The 17,173-nt window shown below is 44.2% G+C and overlaps 1 protein-coding gene across 1 annotated transcript in view; it reads left to right on the top strand.

Moving 5' to 3' along the window:
• LOC137528017 (complement C5-like) overlaps positions 1–17,173 on the top strand; it is a 208,381-nt gene that overhangs the window by 96,605 nt on the left and 94,603 nt on the right. Inside the window, exons 13-17 of the mRNA XM_068249238.1 lie at positions 2,464–2,673; positions 4,371–4,520; positions 6,198–6,324; positions 12,907–12,969; positions 15,170–15,388. Of these exons, the coding sequence (XP_068105339.1) occupies positions 2,464–2,673; positions 4,371–4,520; positions 6,198–6,324; positions 12,907–12,969; positions 15,170–15,388 (769 nt within the window). The remainder of the gene's footprint in view (positions 1–2,463; positions 2,674–4,370; positions 4,521–6,197; positions 6,325–12,906; positions 12,970–15,169; positions 15,389–17,173) is intronic.

The following is a 17,173-nucleotide window of genomic DNA, read 5'->3' as shown; positions in this document are numbered from 1 at the left end:
AACAGCGGCGGCAGGCTCGTCATCATCGTCGTCACGGCGGCGCTCAGTGACCGTGACAGACACAATCAGGGACAACAGTGCCGCCGCCATCATCATCATCTAGCAGGCCGCTTTTGGAGAGGCCGCAGAGCTCGGAGTCGTCGGACTTGGAGGCCGGCGGCAGTGGCGTAGCTAGGGTGTTTGACATCCGGTGCGGATTATTCACTGACACCCCCCCCCCCCCCAAAAAAAAAAGCGCAGCGGCAAAAATGGGTGTGGACATGACATCACATGGGTGGAGGTAACTGTAATGTAACTGTACGGCAGTGGGCTTATATAGGCAGCCAGAATATTTGCCCCCAGCATAGGTTAGATAGGTAGGTGCCTCCAATATAGGTAGCCAGTATAGTTGCCACCAGTATAGGCTAGCTAGGTAGGTCGGTTGGTATCCCCAATACAAGTTAGATATGTAGGTGCCCAGTATAGATTACATAGGTAGCTGCCCTTAGTATAGGTTAGATTGGTAGGTGCCTCCAGTGTAGGTTAGATAGGTAGGTGCCCCCCAGTATAGGTTAGATTAGGTAGGTACCCCCAGTATAGGTTAGATTAGGTAGGTGCCCCCCACTATAGGTTAGATAGGTAGCTGCTGCCCATTATAGGTTAGATAGGTAGCAGCTGCCCAGTATAGGTTAGATTAGGTAGGTGCCCCCCATTATAGGTTAGATAGGTAGCTGCCCCCGGTATAGGTTACATAGGTAGCTGCCCCCCAGTATAGGTTAGATAGGTAGTGTGTGCAGGCACAGAGGCGTCACAGCCAGGACTTCACTGCAGAGTCTGCACTGCAGCCTGCAGGCAAATTGAGGAAACAGCCAATCAGGCGGGCCGGGCAACGGTAAACCAGCACTCGCTCTCCTCTCCAGTCAGACTAGAAGGAGGCAAGAACCAGGTCCAGTCACTTCCTCGTTATGCCTGGTGCCGCCCCTCCACTTCCTGCCGCCTGAGGAACCCGCCTCATGGGCAGGCCGGCCCTGAGTGCGGCATGGAGCTGGTGGTAAGAGGAGGATGCAGGGGGACATCAGAGGACATGGGGACAGTGCGGCATGGAGCTGGTGGTAAGAGGAGGATGCAGGTGGACATCGGTCAAAGGACACAGGAGTACAAGGGATAGTGGAGGACACAAGTACAGAGGGGGGACACCAGGAGGATGCTATAGGTACAAGGGGGACACAGCGGCACACATGAGGTGGATCCAGCAGAGGAAGAGGTGGCAAAGTGGGGAAGGCACTAGAAATATAGGACACCCCTGAAATAAGCACTAGCACATCTTTTGGTGCAAAAATTATTATAAGACACTGTCTTATTTTCCGGGAAACACAGTACTTTACATGGCAGATGGCACATGTTATACATTGCTGTTTTTTGGGATCACTTGCCTGCTGTACAGATGCAAACTGGAGCTGTCCAACGCACTGTCCACCAGGTATGATCACAGGATGCGTAGACACTTGGAGAAAAGGTCCCTCCACTAAGGAAAAATACTCATTTTTCATTCTTGGCTGGTTGCACAGTTGGTTTGGTCAAAGTTGATATCTGAACTAGGGCAGCAACACTTCTTGATTTTGTTTGACGCTGCCTCTGAGGAAGTGAACGTTAGACCATGAAACGCATATGTTTTATATACTATGCTTCCATATGGGTATATATAGTAGATAAAGGTAGATAGATAGTTGGTCTTGTGCTCTTATAAACCCCATTTTTTGCCAGTTGTGCAATGAATCTCTATAGAAAGGTTCATATCAGTGCGTTGCGCCCGCTGTGCGATCGGCAAAGCGGTGCCTGTACCATTTTTGGGGCGTTTTTACTATAATGAAAGGTATAGGAACAATGCAAAATACTCACAAATTCGCTTTGTGCAGCGATTGCCTTCGCGATTTTAAGAATAAATACATTGTATTCATTATTTTCCGGGTCAAAGAGTGCACTTCCTGACTTGCTTCAGGGAGTGAATTACAAAACCGATGTGGAAAAGCGTTTAGAAAAGCACTTTTACCAGAAACGCAGCGGGCCGTGGAGCGCCGGAAGGGGGGAAAAAAGTACTAAAAAATGCAAAACGCTTACGTTTGCGGTTCAATTTTAGGCGTGAATGAGGCCTAAGTGTACTAAATATTGCAGATACAGGGACCAGGGGCGTAACTAGAAATCACTTGGCCCTCCTGCTAAACTTTGCATGGGGTCGCCTGTCCCCTGGAGGGGAAGCCAGGAGCACTGAACGGGGAGGAGTTGGGCTTCCCTCCTTGCTGCTGTGTGCCCACTGCCCCCTTTTCTGTGCTGCACCCCCCTCCTGCTGCTAAAAACTGCCCTGGCTGGGCCCCCTGCTAGGCTCGGGCCCCCCTGCACTTGCATCCCTTGCAGAGGCTATTGCTACGCCCCTGACAGGGACTATGTATATCTCCTGTAATTTGTGCTCTGTGTTCATTATTGCAGGTCATTTCCAGGGGGAAGATTGTAAAATATAAGACAGAGCCCCGCGTTTCTGGCTCTATCAACCAGCACATGGACATCCCAATAGACGCTAACATGGCTCCATCCTTCCGTGTCCTTGTCTACTACATCATAACTGGAGAATCAACCGCCGAGCTCATCACAGATTCCATCTGGGTGGATGTTGAGGAAAAGTGCGTCAACAACCAAGAGGTAAATATATTTTATCTCCATAGACATTCTCAAAACTTCTCGGTTTTATCTCCACGGTAAGGCTGGGGTAAATCTCAAACATGGTAAACTTAGATGGACCTTTATATTGTCCCTTGCCAAAAATTGAATCATTTAATGGTAAACTTATAGTGCCCATACATCAAGCGACTTTGGTGGCCAATCGATCAACCGATTCGATTGTTATCGATTTGGTTGAAAATTGGTGCTGCCAAGTGCAGCCCGATCGACGATATGACCAATTTTGGGCCAAAATTGGTCTCGTTAGTCGATCACGCCTGGTGCAAGATGTCGGGCCCAAGTTGGTTGCTTGGGTGTGCGGCAGTACGGCGGCCGATTTCGGAACGAGCGATGAAACCCCAGCCACTGTTGGTGTAATGTATAAATGTTCCCCACTGTGTGGGCATTATACATTACCTGTCCTGTGACAGCTTTCAACGCAGTGTCGGCAACCTCTGGGCGGCTCTCCCTACATGACACTTGACGTTAGCCGCTATGCGCCAGTTGCGTGTACGGAGAACCGCGTTGAAAGCTTAGCTGACACAGGACAGGTAATGTATAAATGCACACACGGGAGGGCGGGGCACGTTTATACAATAGGGGGGGCCAGCGGTGAGTTGGACGTGGCGTGCACAGCCAATTCCCATAAGATTTCATGCTGCAATCGGACGGGAATTGGCCTGTAGTATATGGGCAGCTTCAATGAATAGACAAATGTATCTCTAATCAGATTCTATTAGAGACAAATTTGTCTCTTTGTCGAATCTGCCCATAATCTCCTGATGTATGGGTACCTTTAGAGCTGTAGAATAGTTCTAGGGCAGTACAGTGGAACAGGGGTTAGCAATCTCACCTCGGAGGACTACAGTCCTGGATTCAGTTCCAGGTAAAAAAAGTACTGAAAAGTTATTTGGTCTATCGCTTTCCCAAATAGGCCTTAGGCAATGGTTGGACATTAGACCATGACTATGGTAATAGTTAGATTGTGAGCTCCTCTGCGGACAGTCAGTGACATGACTATGTTCTCTGTAAAGTGCTGCAGAAGATGTCAGTGCTATATAAATACATAATAATAATATGGTAGGACATTATACTATGACTATGGTAGGATTAGAGTGTGAGCTCCTCTGAGGACAGTCAGTGACATGACTATGTATTCTGTAATGTGCTGCAGAAGATGTCAGTGCTATATAAATACATAATAATAATATGGGAGGACATTAGACTATGACTGTGGTAGGATTAGATTGTGAGCCCCTCTGAGGACAGTCAGTGACATGACTATGTACTCTGTAATGTGCTGCAGAAGATGTCAGTGCTATATAAATACATAATAATAATATGGTAGGACATTACACTATGACTATGGTAGGATTAGAGTGTGAGCCCCTCTGAGGACAGTCAGTGAGTCAGTGACATGACTGTTCTCTGTAAAGTGCTGCAGAAGATGTCAGTGCTTTATAAATACATAATAATAATATGGTAGGACATTACACTATGACTATGGTAGGATTAGATTGTGAGCTCCTCTGAGGACAGTCAGTGACATGACTATGTACTCTGTAATGTGCTGCAGAAGGTGTCAGTGCTATATAAATACATAATAATAATAATACCTCAGCTAGTTGAAGAAGTTTACCAATCACTAATTGAATAAATATTTTTTTATATCTTGTTAGGTTACACTAACGGCCCCTGGGGAGATCTTCAGTCCTAAACAAAGCATCTCTCTAAACATTAACGCTGAGACTGGTTCAGTAGTAGCTCTGTCGGCTGTGGATGTCGCCATTTATGATGTCACCAAGAAGTCTCAGCGACCACTGGAAAGAGTTAAGTCAATAAAAGAACCAAATGTGACTTTTTCAGCCGGGATTCCGTCTTCAGTCGCATTGTTTTCATGCATTATAATAAGCCAGCTGTGACTGCAAGAGATGGCACCCAGGATTGGTTCTAGCTACAATGGGGTCCAGGGGCAAAAGTAACTTTGTAGGCCACCCTGATCCCCCCCCCCCCCCCCTTCCAACGAAATCACCCCCAGGGCCCCTGACCCGGCTGCCAGGCCCGATCCAAACTATATCATTAGGTGTCATACATATGTCCCCTAAAACAGGGTTTAAATCCTGTTTTCCTTCTGTCCTGTGCAAGAGTTCAGGTCCACTTTAAGAAGAAGAGGGTTGGGAACAAGGCAAAAAAAATAATTTTTCAAAAAGACCTTGTAGTTTTGAGAAAATCGATTTTAAAAATGGCTGTAAACTGTTATCTTTCTGAGTTTAAAAACATTTTTCCTTTGCATTTTTAAAACTGTTGACTACAAACTACAAGGTCTTTTATCCCTATCAGTAGCTGATACCCCCTTTTACATGAGAAATCTATTCCTTTTCACAAACAGACCATCAGGGGGCGCTGTATGACTGATATTGGGGTGAAATCCCTCCCACAAGAAACTCTGAGTATGTACTCCTGGCAGTTTCCTGTCTGTGAACCTTGCTGCATTGTGGTATTTCCAACTGCCAAAAAGTATGCAGCAGCTACATCACCTGCCAACAGTAAAAATGTCACCATGTAGTAAATGTCAGAATGTAAATCAGGGATTTAAAAGATTTTACAATGGGCAAACACTGACTCAATCATTTATACATAATTATTGTAAAAATGAAGCACTTTTTATTACATTATTTTCACTGGAGTTCCTCTTTAAAGAGAACCTGAACTGAAAATAAAAAGTCAAAATAACCATACACAGGTTATACTTACCTCCTGTGTAATCTACTCCTCAATATTTCTCCTCTCCTGCGTCCCATTTGTCCATTGTGATCAATGGAATTCTCTGTCCTCCATTTTAAAAATGGCCACTACCCCATAACAGCTTACTGATCAGCACACTGTTAAACTGTAATATCACCCACTTGAGCCATAGGGAAACATGGACATTACCTTGCACATACAGCTGCTGATATATAACTGACAGTAACTGGTATATTTCAGTTCTGACAAGATATTGTCAGAACTGGAAGGGATCACTGTAGGAAGAAAATGGTGAGCTTCTAAGAGGAACTGGCGGTGAGGTTAGTATGTAATATTCATTTGCAGCTACGTCATGTGTTTATTTTAAATAATTTTACTCGCTACAGGGTCCCTTTCAGGATCAATTTAACAGTAAAATCACTTGCACAACAGCACTGGAGCAGTCTCTCAGTACAGTCACACAGCAAGTGTACATATTTAAAATGGCCGCCGCCTTATATAGGGCAGGGGTGGGCACAAGCTCCACCATGCTGATTGGTTGCTAGGACCTCTGCTGGAGGCTTTGTGATTGGCCTACAAGTGAATTTCCATAGTTACTCGTAAGTACTAGAAATTACAACTCGTAATCGACATTTTGAGTGCTTTCCAAGTCAATTTAGAGTGCACTCATAATGTGTCTCTGCTCTGGTTATCCCATAGGATAGGACTATGTATAGCTGTAATAGGCTTAGCTTCATGTTGCTTCTGTTTGTTTGAGGCAGGTTCTGAGGAAGATCGAGGAATCAGACCTGGGCTGCGGAGCCGGAGCCGGAGAGAATAATGTAGATGTTTTCCTGAAGGCTGGACTCACGTTCATAACAAACGCCAACATTAAGGCATCTATGAGAGGTAACCATGTTCAATACAAGCAGATGATGCCAAGTCTCTTTAGATTGTAAGGTTGCAAGGGCATGGCTCTATCCCCTTTTGTGTCTTGGAATTTGTTATTCATGTCCTAGCTCGCACTCTGTTATACTGTAACGATTGTGGAATTATCTCCGTGGTCAGCGCACAAGATGTGCGCTGACACTGTGGAAGTCCGCCACAAGCGTATAAAACGACAGAACCCAGCTTTGGTGCAATGCACCTGTAGAGAGAAAGTGAGCACAGAGGCAGGATGTATGTGTGTCTACCAATCTAGTCGCCACCCGGCGACGGTGAACACACAACAGCGGAAACCAAGTGGGAACGCAATTGCAAGAGTGGCGATTACCAATAGACACAATGACACAAGACCGAGTAAGACAAAGCACAAGTGTAGCAAGAAAGACACAGCAAATAACAATGATCAGAACGCCAAGGAAAATAACAAACGCACTCGCTAAGCGCGGTCACCGCGCATAAAGCGCAACAGAGACAAAGCACGCCAACCCTAACTAACCAATGTAACACGAAAATGAATAGAGAGCGCGAACGCTTGCTAAACGGTTGCCTCACCGAACTTACAGCAAGTGTTCGCTCCAGACAAGACAGACAGAAGGAGTAGCCAGTAGCAACCGCAGCTCTGGCCTACACTCCCAGACAGAAGGAACCACCGCCACTACCGCTAGGGCGAATGCGATCCAAACAGACAGAACGATTTCCTGTCGACCGCCGCTGGCGACAAGACAATCGCAACAGATAGACAGTACAAAGCAAAACAGATAATACAATCTGACTATGCTAGAAGGAATGCTAGTGCACTCCCAAGGAATTACTCTAAGATAATCTTAGCAAACAGTTAGCAAAGGCTGAGACTCCAGGTAAGTTAGCAGGAACAAACCATCATGACCAGCAGGGAATTCTGGGAGGAAATGGCATTTATACTGCAAGCCATCAAAGGAAGCAGCTAAGCAATTTGCATGACAAGTAGATGCAAATTCCTCACCAGCAGAGCAACTCTGAAACTTGCAGAGTGAGGATAGGTCTCTTTTCCAGAGACCTGCAACACTCAGACCTAAAGAATGGTCAAACAGCTGTCTGCCTGTGCAGTCAGCTGAGCAGATCATTACATATACATTTTATTCATCATGTTACATCTGTCAGTGTAATCACCAGTTCTGTATGTTGTACCAGTGTCCATATTTGATGTATATCATTGTCTGTATCATTTACAGAATATGTTGGCGCTTTATAAATCAATAATGATAATAATAAAAGTCTCTGGCTAGTGATAGAACTATGGAGTGGAGGTCAATGGAATGCTAAAAATATAGACTTGATGCAAATCTTTTGTAAATTTTATGCGAATTTGGAATGCGACCAATCCAGTGTAAATTATCAGCTGCTGGATTTGATTGGTCCAGTCCCCAGCTCCATAAATTTGCCGAAAATTCACAGAAACTCAAAATAAGCATCTAATTGACAGTTTCCGATGGGCTCTCTGTGGGAAAATGTAAAAAATATAAAAATGGTAGTTTTCGAGGAAATCTTCTTTTTTACAGTCTTGGCAGAAAACAATTTTGGTTTTCAGCTGATTAGGTTCCCTGGGGAATAGCAGCCACTGTTTTTGTGTTGTTGTTTTTTTTATGTGTGTTTAAAAATGTGCCTTTCATTTAACCACTTTACCCCCGCGCGTACGTATTTCTCCGCCCCTTTTTCCATCCTTTAACAACCAGGGACGGAGAAATACGTACTTTCCGCGTTCCCGACGCTGTCCGCGCTCCCGCTCGTAAACACGCCGCCCGCCGCTAGTAAACACGCCGCCGCCCGCTCGCCCAGAGATCAATGAACGGGAAAATCCATTCCCGTTCGTTGATCTAAGCCCCGCAATGATCCGCTGCTCTCCTATGGGCAGCGCGATCATTGTGAGAAAAAACTCACGTGTCCAGCCTCATTATACTTCCTCCAAGCTTCCGGAAGGAAGCTTGGAGGTCGCATTAAAACAAAAAGTTACTGTGGCCATCTTGTGGCCAAATAGTAAACTACACCCTACACATTTTTCACATACAAATAAATGACTTTTACACATAAAATTAACTCATTACCTCCCACACTCCCCATTTTTTTTTTTTTTTGTAATTAAAAAAAAATTAAAAAATTTACAATTAAAAAAAATACATAAATAGTTACCTTAGGGACTGAACTTTTTAAATATTTATGTCAAGAGGGTATAACACTGTTACTTTATAAACTATGGGCTTGTAATTAGGGATGGACGCAAAAATGAAAAAAATGCACCTTTATTTCCAAATAAAATATTGGCGCCAAACATTGTGATAGGGACATAATTTAAATGGTTTTATAACCGGGACAAAAGGGCAAATACATTTCATGGGTTTTAATTACAGTAGCATGCATTATTTAAAAACTATAATGGCCGAAAACTGAAAAATAATTATTTTTTTCCCCACATTTTTCCTATTTTCCCATTAAAACACATTTAGAAAAAAATAATTCTTGGCATAATGTCCCACCTAAAGAAAGCCTAATTGGTGGCGGAAAAAACAAGATATAGTTCATTTCATTGCGATAAGTAATGATAAAGTTATAGACGAATGAATGGAAGGAGCGCTGAAAGGTGAAAATTGCTCTGGTGCTCAGGGGGTAAAACCCCTCAGTGGTGAAGTGGTTAATATTTGACAAATTTTACCAACTGACTTGGGAGGAAAAATATTTTATAGGTTGAAAGCAAAGTAAAGTTAATGAGCCAAAAAGTGCCACAATCCATCCGACACTGCCCCCGCCAAATCTTTAAAGGACACCTGACGTGAGAAGAATAGGGAGGCTGCCATATTTATTTCCTTTTAAACAATCCCAGTTGATTGGCTGTCCTGCAGATCTCTTTGGCTGCAGTAGTGTCTGAATCTGACAATAATGTCAGAAACACCTGATCTGCATCCTTGTTCAGGGTCTATGGCTAAAGGTATAAGAGGCATCGGATCTGCAGAACAGCCAGGCAATGTGCATTGTTTAAAAGGAAACAAATATATTGGCAGCCTCTACATCCATCTCATTTGAGTTTTCCTTTAAAGAGGACCTGTAGCCAAGGATTGAACTTCATCCCAATCAGTAGCTGATGCCCCCTTTCCCATGAGAAATCTTTTCCTTTTCCCAAATGGATTATCAGGGGGTGCTGTATGGCTGATATTGTGGTGAAACCCCTCCCACAGTGTGATGTCAGGACCATGGTACTGACATCACAATGTGGGAGCCTTGTTGCATTGTGGGAAATAAAAGCTGTCTCCAGCTGCCAAACAAAAACAAGCAGCATCTTCTTCCACTGACATCACCTGCCAGCAGTAAAGATGTCACCATGTGATAAATGTCAGAATGTAAATCAGGGAGAGGAAAGATTTTACAACGAGCAAACTCTGACTAAATCATTTATACATAATTATTAATGTAGCCCTTTTTTTCATTACTCATTTTCATTTTTCATTTTCACTTCAATTCCTCTTTAAAATTGATTTTCTCAAAAGCTACAAGACCTTTTTGGAAACATTTGTTGGGGTGTTCCCATGACTGGCCCTGACATACATAGCATGTTTTTGGAGCTTCACAATTAGCTTGGAAAGTTGGCGCCACAGACTTCAGTGCAAAAATACCAGAACCTGAAATTTTTAGCACTTTTTCCAGCTTTTTCGATTTCTTGAAAAATTCAACCAAGAATCCGGCGTGCCAGAATTCAGCAAGCAACCAGCATGGCACCACAGCACCCAGTATGCCTACATAGAGGCCCCACAGCACCTAGCATAACCCCAATTGATGCACCACAGCTCCCAGCAGGCCGACACCACAGCTGACTCTGCCTGAGGGACATCAGGAACACCATAGAATAGATCTGGGGCACGTGCCACTGATCTTAGGGGCTAGCGACACCCCTGATTAAGAGGCTTGCAAGTGCTGCAGGCCAATTTATTTGTTACATTTCCCTGCTTCTAATTAGTACTGCTGTAATGTGTATTTAGGCCACTTGTCACTAGGGGGCAGTGTAAGACATAAACAGGGGACGTCTGCTTTCAGTTTCTATATTTTTCTGCTAGTAGAGAGAGATCAATGCATTCTAACAATTTACAGCACAACGAGTTCTGCTAACTGAGGTGAAAAGCAGCGGACTTACCTCAAACAAGATAAGTCTATTGAAGCTGCTAATTGGGTTAATAGTGTGTTATCTACAAATAAGCAGTCACTGACCTCAGCTTTAAACAACATTAGTAGACACTCATAATACAATTTTTCTTTTGAATTCAAGAATTACAATCAATTTTTCTGACTGATCGCAACGTTTTAAAAATCTCACCTACGGAAAGTGTCGCATTTTCCCCAATTATGAAAAAAACTGTTTCAAAACTCTGAAAAAATTACTAGTGTCTGTATGCTAGTTCCTTTTAAGATTTTAGTTAAAGAGGAACTCCAGCCTAAACAAATATACTGTCATTAAGTTACATTAGTTATGTTAATTAAAATAGATAGGCAATATAATCTCTTACCCACCCTGTTTTAAAAGAACAGGCAAATGTTTGATTTCATGATGGCAGCCATCTTTTTGGTTGAAAGGAGGTGACAGCGAGCATGAGACCCAGTTTCAATTGTCCTGTGTCCTGAGCACCTCTGCCAGTTGCTAGGCAACGTGAATAACAACAGGAAATCCCAGCATGCTCTGCACAGCATCAGGGAAAAAAAGCCTGGGCATTTTTTCTTTGATAGGGTGGAGCTTAGCTAAAAATGCAGCTAAAAATGATGCTTTGGTAAGAAAAACAAAGTTCTGATGCTGTGAAACTGTTAAAGAAACACCAAGCCTTTTCAGTTCTGCTGAGTAGATTTTTAGTCCGGAGGTTCACTTTAAGTGTAAGCGATACCATTGACTCACTTTGGTTCTAAGTTCAAATGCAAATTTCGAATGCAAAAAGCTGCGTACGATTTTGACATGTTTGAACCCTGTTTGTTAAATCTTCAGAATTATGAGACATCTTCACTATGTTACAAACGAGACCTTTGGGTATGTGCACTGCTCTGTTTGTACAAAAAAGACGAGAAAGAAATTGTTTGATAAAAAGATTCAGGCTAGATTCTCAGTGGGACATTACGTTGTAAACAGCCAAAGCAACATCACAGTGCAACGCAACAAAAAAGTGGTAACTTTGAATAACGCTGCGTTAACTTTGCATTAAGTAAGTACAGTAAAGCATATAGGCAATGAAATGCATGCTTTCCTGTACCCGGTAACGTGTATGTTTAGAGGTAATGCACTGCAGCAGTGAGTTACCATAACGCTACATGTTACAATGCAATGCTCTGAACGACATATAGGATTAGCATTGCAGTGCAGTAAGCTGCGTTATAAGAGTTTATAACGCAGCTCCGCAACGTCCCACTGTAAACCTAGCCTCGAGTAAAGAGAACGCAAATTAAAGTGAACCAGAGACGAAGCCCCCTTGTGTATTTTACCATGGAAATCAGTGGGAACATTAGAGAAAACATTTACCATGCTCTCTGTTTCATCCTCACTGCTAAAAGTGTCTGTTATCTAGCTGAGATAAGAATCCCGGACTGAGCATTGAGTCTGGCTTTGCTATAATGACTCAGCTATAATGATTCCTGAGCAAAGCCAGCAGGGGGCAGGCTTGGACTTGAAGACAGCAAAGAACACAGTCTCAGCTATAATTATTCTGTAGCAAAGCCAGACCGACTGCTTAGTCGGGATTCTTATCTTAGAGGTGATAACAGGCAAATTAAACAGAGAACAATGTAACAAAGAGCAGATTAGGTGTTTACTGTCATGTTCCCACTGATTTATAAGGTAAAATACATGAGGTTGCTTCATCTCTGGTTCTCTTTAAGGGGCCCATACACTGGTCAATTTCAGCCATCGATCAATTGATTCTGCAGAATCGATCGATAATAAATCGATTCTACTAAATTCCCAGATTGATTTTTTTCTGGTCGATTTCTATAGATTTGATCTATCTGACAGGATGGAAAATCTAGGTGGATCGGCTGCTGGCAGCAGATCGATAGCCCATAGAGTTGCATTGGATCTAATGGTAAAATAATGCATTTAGATCGATTTCCAATAGATTTCATTCTGAAATAATTCTGAAATCTATTGGAAATCTGTTCCTAGTGTGTGGCACACATCAGATAGATTCCTGTCAGATTGGACTTGACAGGCATCTGACAGACATCTATCTGATGGTCCAATCTGCTGCAAATCTATAAGTGTATGGCCACCTTAAGGCTCCCTGCACACTGCAAATCCGTTTTCCGATTCCGATTCAGTTTCCGATTCCGTTTCCGATTCCGATTTTCCCTGAATACATTCAACAGAAAAACGGATCAAAAAACGCAGCATGCAGTTAAGATTAAAAATCTGAATCGGAATCGGATGTAAAAACAGATTAAAAAGCGGAATCAGAATCTGAAATGCATGCAGTGTGCAAGAGGCCTAAGACAACAATGCCATCCTTCTGTAAACAAAGCCGCTCCTCACAGTTGCATTTTATTTTACAGATGATAAATGTGAAGAACTGGTGAGGGGTAAACGTTCCCTGGAGGATGAGATCAAGAAACAAGGTAATTACATGACAATCTTATACCTGGCTTCCCCTTCCAACCAACATACTGTATGGACCCAGCCCCCATCCACCCCGCCATACCTCCAATAACACACGGCTGCAAATTGGATTTAAAGAGAACCAGAGATGAAGCACCCTCTTGTATTTTACCTTATAAATCAGTGGGAACATGACAGTAAACACCTAATCTGCCCTTTGTTTCATTGTTCTCTGTGTAATCTGACTGTTATCACGTCTGATAAGAATCCCCGACTGAGAAGTCAGGCTGCTCCGTCTAGCTTTGCTACAGAAAGATTATAGCTGAGTCTGTCTTCTCTGGTGTTATTTCAAGCCCAAGCCTGCCCCCTTGTGGCTTTGCTATAATGACTCAGCAATAATCATTCCCAGCAAAGCCAGATTTAATTGCTCAGTCTGGGATTCTTGTGACTGCTGATAACAGACACTTTTAGCAGTGAGGATGAAACAGAGAGCATGGTAAGTGTCTTCTCTAATGTTCTTACTGATATATATGGTAAAATACACAAGGGTGCTTCCTCTCTGGTTCCCTTTAAAAAGAAACCATGACAAAGATTTGAACTTCATCCCAATCAGTAGCTGATACCCCCTTTCCCATGAGAAATCTTTACCTTGTCACAAACAGACCATCAGGGGGCGCTGTATGACTGATATTTTGGGGAAACCCCACCCACAGGAAACTCTGAGGACCGTGGTACTCCTGGAGGTTTTCTGTCTGTGAAATTGTTGCATTGGGGGAAATAGCCGTTTACAGCTGTTTCCAACTGCCAAAAAAGCAAGCAGCAGCTGCTTCACCTGCCAGCAGTAAAAATGTCACCATGTGATAAATGTCAGAATGTAAATCAGGGAGAGGAAAGATTTTACAATGAGCAAACACTGACCCTGCCACACCCCTAATCATGCCCCTGCCACACCCCTTATCACTGATGCCAGAAAGAATTCAGAAGCAAAAGACGCAGTGTTATAATCCAGCCCAAACTGGTCGTCTTTATCATCAATAATACTCTCCTTCATTTTAAGAAGAGGAGAAATAAGAAATCTATAAATTTAAATGATAGAAATACCCCAGGACTCTCTAAATAATTGATACTACGCACCAAAACCTTCCAAGTACAGTCACAGTATCAGAGGTGCAAGAAGGGGATGGGGAACATTTTATTAATGATCACTACTATTCAAAACATTTATAAAAGTGATTTATTAGAAGCATAGGACCAATAAACAGCTAATACTGTGGTTGCGAGTAGGCCCCACAAGGCCCCTCTAGCCCAAGGGACCTGATGTGGTCGCTACCTCTGCACCCCCTATTGCTATGCCACTGATGCTAGGAACACACTAGGCTGAAAAGCTAGCATTGTGGAACACGCTAGCGTTTTTTAAGTTAATGAAGGTCTATGGGCCCAGAGCTGGGACAAGGTCCCCCAGCACCCAAGGCTGAGACACCGAAGTGCGCCCCCCCATTCCACCCACCCAACGTCACACACTGATTGCTATTAGACTAAAAGGTCCCCCCAAACCCTAATCTCTAGTTATCTGGCTTGCAGTCACCGCCATGTATCCCCTTTTCTTATTTCTCCCTGCTTCAAACACAACAGGGGAATGATAGCTGAGTGAGTTGTGCGCCCCTCCTACACTGCGCCCTGAGGCTGGAGCCTCTCTAGCCTCTGCCTCGGCCCTGCCCTGTGCCCCCTCCTACACTGCGCCCTGAGGCTGGAGCCTCTCTCTGCCTCGGCCCTGCCCTGCTCCCCCTCCTACACTGCGCCCTGAGGCTGGAGCCTCTCTCGCCTCTGCCTCGACCCCGCCCTGCCCCCCCTCCTACACTGCGCCCTGAGGCTGGAGCCTCTCTCACCTCTGCCTTGGCCCCGCCCTGCGCCCCCTCCTACACTGCGCCCTGAGGCTGGAGCCTCCCTTGCCTCTGCCCCACCCTGCTCCCCCTCCTACACTGCGCCCTGAGGCTGGAGCCTCTCTTGCCTCTGCCCCACCCTGCTCCTCCTCCTACACTGCACCCTGAGGATGGAGCTTCTCTTGCCTCTGCCTTGGCCCAGCCCTGTATGGGCCGCATGTAAAAGTGCATCGATGTGCGTTTTACATTGTGCATTTTTGAAAACACATAACTTGCTGCATGATATTCAAAATGCATGTAAAACGCCCGTTTCTGGAATAATCCTCCTCTCTTCTTACAGCCAGTACCTACACCACTAAGTTCCTGCAGAGCTGCTGCACGAACGGAGCGAAGAATTACCTCACTTACCTGGAGTGCGATAAGGGCCTTGAGCGAGCGAGAAAGTGTGTGCCGAAAAATCCCAAATGCATCGACGCCTACAAGGAATGTTGTGAAAAGACCCGGCAGCTGAAGAAGAAACTGGACGACGAGCACAAGGACCTGGCACTAGGAAGAATGTGTATGGTTCCTGTCTTGTAGTAGCTGTACCATTATTATACATCCCTATAGTTCTATCCTATAGAGCTCATTCTGTCCACCTCTACATCACGCCCTAGGTCTTCCTTTTACTACTGCACTGTACCATTATTATACATCCCTATAGTTCTATCCTATAGAGCTCATTCTGTCCACCTCTACATCACGCCCTAGGTCTTCCTTTTACTACTGCACTGTACCATTATTATACATCCCTATAGTTCTATCCTATAGAGTTCATTCTGTCCACCTCTACATCACGCCCTAGGTCTTCCTATTACTACTGCACTGTACCATTATTATACATCTCTATAGTTCTATCCTATAGAGCTCATTCTGTCCACCTCTACATCACGCCCTAGGTCTTCCTATTACTACTGCACTGTACCATTATTATACATCCCTATAGTTCTATCCTATAGGCATCCATCTGAAAATGGCGCCTGTGAATAATGGCGCACAGTGTTGCCGCTAATCCGTTTGCCGCTTATCGCTATTTAACGTTAAAGCCTTATTGTTATTTAGCGTTAAAGCCTTATTGTTATTTAGCGTTAAAGCCTTATTGTTATTTAGCGTTAACACACAGAACCCTCTCTGTACCTATCCCTAACCCCTAAACCCCCTGGTGGTGCCTAACCCTAACCCCCCCCCTGGTGGTGCCTAACCCTAACCACCCCCCTGGTGGTGCCTAACCCTAACCACCCCCCTGGTGGTGCCTAACCCTAACCACCCCCCTGGTGGTGCCTAACCCTAACCACCCCCCTGGTGGTGCCTAACCACCCCCCTGGTGGTGCCTAACCCTAACCACCCCCCTGGTGGTGCCTAACCCTAACCACCCCCCTGGTGGTGCCTAACCCTAACCACCCCCCTGGTGGTGCCTAACCCTAACCACCCCCCTGGTGGTGCCTAACCCTAACCACCCCCCTGGTGGTGCCTAACCCTAAGACCCCCCTGGTGGTGCCTAACCCTAACCTTGACAGTGTTACATTAAATCCATTCATCATTTTGCAGTTAAATAACTTCTGCAGTTTGGCTTATGTAGGGCGCTATTGATAAATAACGTTAGTGTGTGCCACTATTGATAAATAACGTTAGTGTGTGCCACTATTGATAAATAACGTTAGTGTGTGCCACTATTGATAAATAACGTTAGTGTGTGCCGTTTTTCTTCTTTTTTCCCTGGGCGCCATTATTATGCAGTACTAACGATAAATAGCGATAAGCGTATCTTTTTAATGCGGCGCCATTTCTATGCATAGGCACTGTGCGCCATTATTCACTGATCCCATCCTATAGAGCTCATTCTGTCCACCACCTCTACATCACGCCCTAGGTCTTCCTATTACTACTGCAGTTCCTTCATTTCTTCCTTCTGTTCTCACTCCTCTTTGTCTCCCCCTATCCTTTTCTGCTATTTTGCCTCTTCTTCCTTTATTTGTTTGCTCTTCTTCTTGCTCATCCTTGTCCTTTCCTTACTTTACTCACCTTTTTCTCTTATTCCTCTATGTCTGGTTTTATCCCTTTACCAATCTTCCCTACATGTTATTCCCCGTCCTTCGGTTGCTCTTTCTCCTACTTTTCCTTGAGTTGCCTTTAGATTTTCATGCTCTCTTTTACCTCTTCTTCTCGAAGTTCCACCTCTTTATTTTTCTCTTCTCTTTCTACTCCAGTTCTAGCTCCTTCTTCTCCTTCCGTTCCCGTCCTTCATCATCTTTCTTCTCTTCTTACTTAAACTTCTTCTGTTACTTGTCCACTTCTTCTTTTCTCT

This window comes from Hyperolius riggenbachi, chromosome 8, assembly GCF_040937935.1.
Source record: "Hyperolius riggenbachi isolate aHypRig1 chromosome 8, aHypRig1.pri, whole genome shotgun sequence".
Lineage (NCBI taxonomy): Eukaryota > Metazoa > Chordata > Amphibia > Anura > Hyperoliidae > Hyperolius > Hyperolius riggenbachi.
Note: the sequence above shows the minus strand (reverse complement) of the source record. Positions and strands in the feature narration are given on the sequence as shown.